The sequence below is a fragment of the Octopus bimaculoides genome, chromosome 7 (assembly GCF_046866305.1).
Source record: "Octopus bimaculoides isolate indiv1 chromosome 7, ASM4686630v1, whole genome shotgun sequence".
NCBI lineage: Eukaryota > Metazoa > Mollusca > Cephalopoda > Octopoda > Octopodidae > Octopus > Octopus bimaculoides.
In genome coordinates this window covers 16,121,895-16,132,900 of record NC_142934.1, presented here as the reverse complement: position 1 = coordinate 16,132,900, position 11,006 = coordinate 16,121,895, and the positions used below count along the sequence as shown (strand labels likewise).

At 39.2% G+C, this 11,006-nt stretch overlaps 1 protein-coding gene across 3 annotated transcripts in view; it reads right to left on the bottom strand.

Annotated features, from left to right (window-relative positions):
- Positions 1–2,643: 2,643 nt before the first annotated feature.
- Positions 2,644–11,006, bottom strand: part of LOC106873380 (uncharacterized) — a 177,237-nt gene continuing 168,874 nt past the window's right edge. For all 3 annotated transcript variants that reach the window (XM_014920720.3, XM_052969284.2, XM_014920721.3), the window contains 3 exons: positions 9,768–9,844; positions 8,294–8,325; positions 2,644–6,866 (listed from right to left, as the gene is read on the bottom strand). In XM_014920720.3, the coding sequence (XP_014776206.2) occupies positions 2,717–6,866; positions 8,294–8,325; positions 9,768–9,844 (4,259 nt within the window). In that variant the 3' untranslated portion in view covers positions 2,644–2,716. The remainder of the gene's footprint in view (positions 6,867–8,293; positions 8,326–9,767; positions 9,845–11,006) is intronic.

Below are 11,006 nucleotides of genomic sequence, written 5' to 3'. Positions count from 1 at the left end.
TGTAAAAGCCATTCTACTTCCGTCACTGCCAAAGTGCCATATTGCACACTCACATACATTTTTGTTATTTAAAAAAAATAATTTAAGAATATCAGAACATTTACTGATGAGGAAAGTCAATGCTAAAAGTAGAGCCCAATTATAAAACTCATTTTGACTGGGATTTGAAGGTCCGCATGATAGCATATTCACTGGTTGGATAGGTCATGGAACAAAGCTAGTCAAAACGAATTCATCATCGTTTAACGTCCGCTTTCCATGCTAGCATGGGTTGGACGATTTGACTGAGGACTGGTGAACCAGATGGCTACACCAGGCTCCAATCGAATTTGGCAGAGTTTCTACAGCTGGATGCCCTTCCTAACGCCAACCACTCCGAGAGTGTAGTAAACATATTATATATATGAATAAATGTTTGTTTAATCGGTTGATGTAATTGATATTGAATATGCACTGAATAAAGGATTCAATTACTGTAGAGTCGAATTAATATTTAATATGAATAGTGACTATAACTGTTTATTCAAAGTTTCAACAAAGTTTGAGAAGCCAGTTTTAATGGTGAAACTTTGAAGTAAACAATCACTAGTGATATGAAATATCACTCACTCTCACACAAAGAAGTCTGCTTCATGACTACATGGTTCTGGGTTCAGTCCCATTGTGTAGCACCTTAAGAAGTGTTGTCTACAACAACCCTGTTAATGGATTTGGTAGACGGAAACTGAAAGAAGCCCACTGGACAATGTGTGTATGCGACATTGACTGGTAGTTGTAAACGAGTATCACTGTCAAATGAGCAGCCACTCGTTTGCAATATTCTGTGAGAACATGTCTGGCCATGAGGAAATATCACCTTGTTTGGAAACTGGTAGGGGTTGGCAACAGGAAGAGCATCTAGTCAAAGAAAATTTGCTATAATAAACTCTGTCCAACCAATGCAAGCATGGAAAAGTGGATGTTAAATGCTGCTGCTGATATATGTGTGTATATATATATATATATATATATATATATACACATTCAGTTTAAATAAAGCCATATATATATATATATGTATATATACACACACACATACATATATACAAAGGAGGTGCTGAAAAGTTCCTGGCTTTAAGGGAATTGCAAAAGTCCTGGTTGGAAGCCCAACTTTCCAAGTCCTTCTACAGGGCTTAGAAAAACTGAAGGACTGCTGCAATAAGTGTGTGAATCTGAGAGGGGAATATGTTGAATAAAATTATAATTAACTGATCCTCCTGTGTTTTCTTTAATGTAAAGCCAGGAACTTTTCAGTAACTTCTTGTGTGCATGTGTGGTTGGCTTCTGCACAACTTCCTTCCACCAAATTCCATTCACAGAGTGTTATGGAAGAAGGCAATTTGCCCAAAGTATCATGCAGGGGGGATTGAGCTCAGAACTGCATGGATGCAAAGAGAGTGTCTTTAACCACAGAGCCATGCTTCATGTTTATTTTACCGACCACGGAAGGAGATGAATATTAAAGTTGTGCCTGGCAAGATTGGGATTTGTACTGTGAACATTGAAGGAACATAAGTGAATGCTGTAAATCAATTTGTCTGTTCAACTATTGATTCCTACTAAGCCCAGGAGAGTGAAAGTTATGAAGAAAGAAAAAAAAAACAACAAAAAACCACAGCAAAACGAACAATTAGAAGCAAAGATTGAAACGAAAACAAACAAAAACAGTTATAAATAAATAAAAATTGAAATTAAATTTGTTTGAAGAAAATTTTAGTTTTTTTTCTCTCTTTTTCCCCTCCCTCTCACTAAAATGAGAAGAAAAAAATTCACAGGTAGGCAGACATTATACAGAATATAAGAAAAATGTACAATATCATTTCTCCTCCTCACGGGACAGCCCATAGATTTTTTCCTTTATCTTTTTTTTTTTGAAATTTTTTTGTTGTTTTTGTTTACTGATCACATCAAAAATTTATTTGGCATCCATCATTATTTCAAATATTTCCATATAGTTCTTTTTTTATTCACTATATTTCATTTAACATCTCTCTGAGGGTAATTTTTTTTAAATTTATTTTATTTTTTTTCCATCTCAATTTTTTTTATTTATTTATTTATTCTTCACATATTTTTTTTTTCCTTTTGTCTTTCTTCAAAAAGTATTTTCTTTTTTTTAATTTTTATTTTCAAATGTTTCTTCTTAATTATATTTGTTCCTCTTCATGTGATAAAGTCTTTTTATCATCTCATCTCGCAATCAATTCATTCTAACCTTCTCTCCTGCAGTCAGTCATCTCTCTCTCTCACTGCCACTCTTTGTCTCAAAAAAATACACACACACACACGTCTGCATGCACGCACATCCACGCACGCACGCGTACACATATACGTGCACAAACACACACACACACCCTAACACTCATTCAGATTCTACTAACATTTTTATTTCATCAACCAACGTCATATCATTATTATTATTATTTATTATATTATTATTATTATTACATCATAATCATTATTTAATATGGCTTTCTTTTCCTTAATTTTGTTTTCATCTTTCACACATTAAGTTCCAAAAAAAAAAATGTACATATACATACATATATATATATATATATATATATATATATATATATATATATATATATATATATTATTTATATATATATATATATATATATATATATATGTATATAAACAGAATAAAACAAACAAAACTCCTCAACACGCAATGTCACGTTGTAATCAGGCAGGTCACACACAGACGTGACGGCCCGATACAGTCATCGTGACAAAATGCACCACATTTTTTGCACATCACCATGGCCTTTAGACTGCAGGCACAGTTGGGTGACTGCGCGATTGCGCAGCTGCCGTTTGGGACAGGAGCGGCACCCGCAGCAGCAGCGGCGGCAGCGACCATCGATGGCAAGACGGTCGACTGGATCATGTGCATCGGGTCACCGACACTGGTGGCTGCCAGCACGTGCACAGGGGTGCTGCCGGCGATGATGGATACGGGTGTGCTCAAAAGGTCAGATATATGCGCCTCCACATTGTTTGCTAAGCTTAACGCGATGTTCTGGACACTGTCTACTGTGTCTGGCGGTAAGAGAGAGGAATTGGGGGATTGTAAGGGTTGAGGGGTTGGGGTGCCAGACGCGACGTTGGATGTTGTAGTAGTAGTAGTAGTAGTAGTAGTTGTAGTGGTGGTTGTAATTATAATGGTGGTGATGGGCGTCGAAGCCAAGGGTGTGGGTGCTAGAGTGGGTAGCAGGGTGATAGGTTTATGATTACTACTAGTTACGTCGTTTGATACAGAAGTTGAGTTACTTGGAGGCCCCTTCTGTTCTGCTGCAGTAGCAGTGCCAGCTCGCGATAAAAAATTTACCTCTTGTTGTGTTAGATAAAGTTTGTGTTCAGTGTCGACCTCGTCGTTCGGGGTACTCGATGTTTCTGACACTGGGGGCAGCTCGTCATCTTTCAGTTGATTGCTGTTGCTGCTGCTGTTGTTGTTGTTGTTGTTGTTGCTGCTGCTGTAGAGAGCATTGATGCTGGTGTCCACGCTGGCCGACCGGGCAATGTTTTCCGTGTTGCTGCCGGCGACGACCGTGTGGCCAGGCGTTTTAGTGGACAATGTGGTTGGAGGTGCACTTGATGACCGGGGCGGGGCAACAGAAACCTGACCATCAAGCTTTCTACTTTTGGAAGAGGGTAACTGACTACAATCAGGATTCGTGTTGTCCAGAGAAGTGGAAAAGGAGGAGGAGGTGGACGATGAGACAGTAGGTGGAGAAGAGGAGGAGGAGGATGAAGAAGTAGTGGTAGAAGAAGAAGAAGAAGTGGTTGCAATGGTTGCCATAGTAGCTGGTACCACAACAGTAGCTGTTGTTGTTGATGTTATTACAGTTGTTATTGTTGATGTTAACAACGCCGTAGTGGTACTAGAGTCAGTCTGAGAACAGGCCAATGCCGTAGTGGCAGTGTCCATGGTCTGTGACGTTGAGTCAACCAGCTGGCCAGAGGCGGACACCACCGCTACCTTGTCCGGTGGTAAAGGCGGCGGTGGCGGCGACTCCGATGCCATTTCACAGTTTTTGTCTGTCCGTTCCAGTATTCTGACCACACAGCCAGAATCTAAAGGCGGCGCTAACAAAGCCGTAGCTAGGATTGAGGTTGTAGTAGTAGTAGTAGTTGTTGAAGTAGTAGTAGTATTACTAGCAGTTACAGCTGCTGCTGATAATGTTGAAGGTGTTGTCTTCACAGCTGCTTTCTCATTTCTGCTTGTCGATGACAGAATCTCTGGATTTGGGCTTGTTTCCTCAACAACGCTTGAGGCTGGTTTCGAAGTAGGCATAGTAGTGGTAGTAGTAGTTGTAGTAGTAGTAGTAACAGAAGTAGTAGTAGTAGCAGTAGTAGTAGTAGCATTGGTAGATGTAGTAGTTGAAGTAGTAACGGCTACAGGAGACTGACTAGCTGCAGAGAGAGGAGAAGATAGAGTAGAGGTTAGGGCTACAGTTAGCGAAGGTGAAGAGCAGGTGGTAGATGTCATCGCAGTGGTGGTCGTCGTCATAGAAGACATTAGAGACAGGGATGTTCTGGGGCTGCTGAGTGATGAGGCGGTGGTGGTGGAGGAGATGGATTGCAATGAGTTGGCTGGAGCAGAAAGTGCCGCAGAACCTTCAACTCTGGAGAATGCTGAGGTGGTGGTGTTGTTGGTGGTGGTTGCAGTGCTGGTGGTCGGCAAGCTCGATTGTACTAACACGTCTGTCGCAGCGGATGTCATGGCTGCGTGCACTTCTTTCTGCTCGGCGGCAGCTGTTGTTGCCGGTGTTGCCGTGGTATCCGAGGAAAGTGGTGACGTGGATGCAGATGGTAGCTCCATGCCAACCAAACCAAGGGCCGAGTCGTTCTGCACGTTGGAACTGTCGTCCTGTTTGGAATCTCCGTCCTTATTATTACTGCCATTATCACTGTTGTCGTTTACTCCCTCGTTACTTTCTTCAATGTTGCCTGTTGATGATGATGACGATGACGGCGACAGCATCGAAGACGTGCCGCTCACAACAAGTTTAGAACTTGATTTCGGGTTCTGCAACTGAGCAAACAGATTAGAAACAGACTCCGACTGTGAGAACAAGATTTTCGAAGATCCCAGTTGGCTTGAGGAGCTCGTTACAGGAGTGAGTTTTTGTTGATTGGAGCTGGCGATGGTTGACTGGGGGATAATGATGCTCGGTGCACCAAACGTATGCTGTTGGAATTGATTGGTTGTCACTTGAATGGCCACACTACTTGATTTTGGCAACAGCGATACCATTGTGCTCTTATTCAAATTACTTCGGCTTCTCTCAAACACAGCCTGGCAGATCTCATGCGAACGTTGCAGATTCACAGCATCGTTGTTCTTCTGCGATGGTGCCAGACTACTATCCGATGCTGGCACGCTTTCAGTTTTGTTTATATTACTATTTGAACTGTCCTTGTTGTTGTTGTTGTTGGAGGAGGTGGTGGTGGTGGTGGTGTTGTTGTTGCTGCTGTTCGGGCTGTTGCTGTTGACAAAACTAATAGTTGATGTTGCCACTGCTGCTGCTGCTGCTGCTGTTGTGGTGGTGGTGGTCGTCGCTGCTGCTGTTGCTGTTGTTGTTGTTGTCGTCAGCGTTGGTGACGTAGCAGAAGCTGTTACAGTACCTGAATCACTAGAACTGGAGTTACTGTTGCTGCTGCTGCTGCTGCTGTTGTCATTGTTGTCGTTGTTGTTGTTACTGCGTAACTTCCGAAACAATGCAAAAACATTCTGACGATACTCGTTGGACGGTGAACTCGTGTCTGGTTCGGTACATGTCGCAGCTGTCACAGACGTCGTCGTCGTCTTGGACTGACTCGAATTAGTGCTGTTTCGAACAACAGGTTTTGACTTCGGTTGAGACTTTACCAATACCGTGGCAGCCAAGAACTGAGAGGGTACCTGGAGTTGAGCAAGTACGCGGGACTGATTTGCAGGGGCAGAGGAGTTTTTAGAAGAAGCTTCAGCGACACAACTGTCAGCAGTATTAGTACTACTGTTACTACTGCTAGCTGCAGCAGGGGGTGAGGATTTTGATACTTGCAGTAAAGCAGTCTGAAGGCGAGGTGGGTGTATTAAAGGAGTGTTTGATGCTGTTACAGGAGAAGCCTGTTTCTCTTGAGGACTGCCCCCCCAGGATGAATGTGAGGTTTTCGGTTGTCGACTGCTTTCAGACGACGCTTTGGTTTGGGCAAGAATCCTCGTACTGCCAAATTTCTGACTGGGAGAATACTTTTGACGTTTAGAAGGGCTCACACTGTCGATATCAGCAGAACTGCCCAACTCACCAGTTAGGTCAGTAGCCACATACAAGGGGCGTTTCAGGTTGCTGGCAATGTCCTGGGAACCAGGCGAAGGTAGTCGGTCGTCCACCTGTGATGTTTTGATCACTTCCGGGACACTGCTGATCACTTGGTCACTCGAAGAGGTGGTAATTGAGGTAGTAGTGGTAACGGAAACAGATACTGTAGTTGCTGGTTTTACACCAGCCACAGCTTCCGAACTGGACATTGCAGCAGCTGAGGTCACAACAAGTGGTAACTTGGTATTGCTGTTGCTACTGTTTCTACTTCCATTACCACTACTATTGCTGCTGTTGTTATTACTACTGCTGCTGCTACTACTATTACTACTGCTGCTACTACTTCTATTACTACTACTAACACTACTACCACCACCACCAGTCACAGCCAATGAACGTGGTTTGAATAAACTGGAAACTCGCTTTGTTTTGCGACGCATTGGAGAGGTAACTTGAGGTGAACGTGGCCGAGAAATAGGAGTTGAACTTGTAGCTTTGGGAACATCTGTGAGATTTCTGAAAATAAGAAAGAAAAACATTTCAGATTTTTGGATATACAAAAATCACAATTAAATATTTAAAAAAAAAAAAAAAAGTAACAAGCTTCAACTGCATCTAAAGTTATTTTATTTTATGTGTTTAATTTTAGAAATGCATAACTTTCAAAGGCGCAGGCATGGTTCTATGAATAAGAAGTTTACTTTCCAACTACATGGTTTCAGGTTCAGTTCCACTACATGGCACTTTGGACAAGGGCCTTCCACGATAGGCTGGACTGATGAAAGCCAATAGAAGCTCATAATACACATGTAGGAGTGGCTGTGTGGTAAGTAGCTTGCTTACCAACCACATGGTTCCGGGTTCAGTCCTACTGCGTGGCTCCTTGGGCAAGTGTCTTCTACTAGAGCCTCGGACCGACCAAAGCCCTGTGAGTGGATTTGATAGAAGGAAACTGAAAGAAGCCCATCGTATATATATATATGTATGTGTGTGTGTGTATATGTTTGCATGTCTGTGTTTGTTCCCCCAACATCGCTTGACAACCGATGCTGGTGTGTTTACGTTCCCGTAACTTAGCGGTTAGGCAAAAGAGACCGATAGAATAAGTACTAGGCTTCCAAAGAATAAGTCCTGGGGTCGATTTGCTCGACTAAAGGCGGTGCTCCAGCATGGCCACAGTCAAATGACTGAAACAAGTAAAAGAGTAAAGAGAGAGATGTGTGTTTGTGTGTGCGTGCATGAATGTGTATGTTTGTGTCTTATTGCTTTGACACTGCATGATAATTGTAAGTGACTCTCACTGTCATACAAGGAGTGTCATTCATTTCGAATATTCTTCAAGAACATGTCTGGTCATGGTGAAATATTACCTTGTTTGGAAACGAGCGAGGGTTGGTGACAGGAAGGGCATCGGACCGTAGAAAATCTGTCTAAATAAATTCCAATCAAAGCCAAACAAGCATGGAAAAATGGATGTTGAAATGGTGATGACTTTGCTGGCACTGGTGCAGTAATGTGCTAGTCTGAGCACTCAGTCATCAGAAGAGATGAGGTAGATGAAAAGGCTAACTTCACCGTCTTCAGTTTGCATGCCAAACCCCTGCCTATGGTAATTAATCTTGGGTAGTAACCAATTGAGTACAAGCAGCCAAAATAGGGTTTTCCAAAGGGTTGCTGAAGTAACAATATTCAAAAAAGTGCATAGGTTGAAGATTAGGGTTGAGCCACAGATGAACTGCTAAGGTATGGGGATGAATAACAAGTTCCCATGCTGGGAATTGAACCCGAGCCAACTGTGTTATGAGAATGATGTTATACATTTTTACCACATTACTTTTACAATATGGTATATGGAATAACTGGATCCTATTATTTCTAATTATATACAATAATTTAATTAGGCCGCCCTACTCAAGTAGTAGTTGGTAAAATGACAAACTCACCTCTGCCCCCACACCTGTTCAAAATGCTTCATCTGAAAAGAAAAACAAAGAGATCATGAGAATTATTAAAATCTTAAGTAGATGAAAGTATTTTAACAAGACAGCAACAAGCAGTATTTCTGAGGCAAAAATCAATGAAAAATAAATTTTCGCTCAAGTTCATTTTTTCCTTCTCATTTTCTCACTTTAAAGTTGCTTACAATAGGATTTACAGTTAGAAAATTATGTCATGTTGCTATAATTACAAGTTTAAAATCTGCCCACCAGAAAGGTCAACAATTGATTTTGTTATGCAATAAATGAGTTGAGAAATAGCAGAAATTGTAATGTATCATATGTTAAATTCAAATTACAACAAACGTAAACAAACAAACAAAGTTTGCTTTTAGAAGTGTTGAGATGTCTTAGAAAGTTAAAGAAGTGGTTTTTTAAATTCTCAATCGCAAGATAATGCTAATAATATAGCCTGAACAGGATAAACTACCCCTATTTTGCAGAAAAAAGTGTAGGTGGTTAGCTGTGGACTCGAACTCGCATCTCCGTGATTACGCGTCACGATGCTCTGATCGATTGAGCTAAACTCCCCCACTACAGATTCCTCTGCAAATGGTTTGCGGTATTTAGTTATACTCTTTTAACTCTTTTGTTACCAAATTTTTGTTGAAATTACACTGCTTTTGTTTCAATTCATTTTAAAGATAATGAAGGAATTCAGTAAAATAACATTTTTATCGCAAAGCTGATGTTTGGAACAAATTAACATGAGATTTTGAATGAATATTTTCATTTAGATCACTTTAAAACAAGACGTTTGTATTGTAGACCCAGGGACAGTCTTATGTGGGTTTTGCTATTAAAAGTATTAAGATACGGTGAACATCAACAACACTCACTTATCCCATTATTATGAATAAAATTGGGACCAATAGTATTCTGGGAAATTTGTTATTCAAAAGATCCATACACTTCTGTATCTTTGTGCCAATATGCACAACACCAACAATAAAATGATGTGTTACACTCAGATAACGACAAACTTGACATTTGTGAACTCATGGTAAAATACACATTTATCTAACCACTGTACAAATGCTTAAATCATTAGGAAATTTTAACCATTATTATACTCCTTCTATGTTCCAAGAAACTGAAATTTAGTGGAAGCATAATCCTTCATAAAATCTATGCCTGAAATGCTAAAAAAAAATTACTAAGAGTACAGGGTGCCTCATCCAAAAGAGGTTTCTGTTAGACTCGGTAACTCCCAAGATGTGAAAAAGTTGCAGTGCTAATCTGTTCAATCACAGACAGCTCTACAAGCAACCACCAGATTTATAAAAAGAACAAGGAGATTTTTAAACAGTTCTCACTTATCATGAAATAGTTACAGAATATTGTATCGTTGTAAACAAATTGTATTATACCATCAATAACACCATCAGTCATCTTATTAATAATATTAATAATAACTTACCTTCCAAGGATCCATCTTCGTCTGTTCTTTCTCTTCTTCTTGCTTCAAGCGTTGTTGGTTTTCAGGTGTAAATTCTCCTGCAAATTAGGATAAGAAAATGGTGAAAAATGAATATAGTAATGTAATGCCAGCTTCATGTAAGTAAAAAAAAAAAAAAAAAAAAAGGGGACGATCTTCTGGTGAGCTGCTTTAGATTACTAATCATTTCATTTATACTATTTATGCTAAGACAGTCAACAAGGCCAGTCTCAGTCTGTTTCCTTTCAAATTTTTGGCTTTATGCCTACAGAAGAAATCAATTTAAAAGTAATTTAATTGTTTGTACACAAATTTCTTAATTTTTGAATAATGTTAATTCTGTTTAAATATCAAATGATTCCTGTCAATAACAAAAACAGAGTTGATGCTAATTGGTCAGTAAATAAGGAGAACATTTCAATGTAAAAATACATGCTCCAACAATCAATCAAATTCTTTATACCCAGAATTTTTTTTAAATTACATACAACATTCTCAATATTAATATATTCTGCATTTATTTTAGGCACTTTTATTTTCCATGAAAAAACATTTGTGATTTACCTGATGTAGACTACACAGCAAATACTTTTTGCAAGCTATACTAGTATACAATAATACCTCGACTATCACAGGTATTACATTCCAAAACCACCCCGTGATAGGTGAAAATCCACCAAGTAGAAACAGTACTGTACTGTATATTTTTTAAATTATTTTTATAATTTGTATATATTTACTTTATCATAAATGCAAAGCAACACACTCTCACCTCCCAAATTTCGTTTTCCATACAGTATGTGCAATTTTTTATTTACTCATTTATGGTACACTATGTATTTTCTCTTAATATATTTTAATTAATGTGTTATACAGTGCAGTACTTTACTGCATTTTTAATTATTAATTTATTAATTTTTAGGTGTGAAAATGCTTATTTTACCACAGAAATAATTAAAATTTTAAAAAATATAAATATATATCGGCTGCAGAAATCCAAGATATATTGAGGAGTCCGTGATATAAATTTACATAAATTAACCAGAAAAGTCTGTGATGTACTGAGGGAGCAATAGGTGAGCTGCAATATGGCGAGTGCTTACTGTAGTTTGAAGGTCACTTTCAAATTTTCTTTTTGTTTCGTTTATATGTAAATATTTTCAATTATTTTATACAGCAGTTATAAAACAAATCTATTCAGTCTTTTCCCCATATATCCTA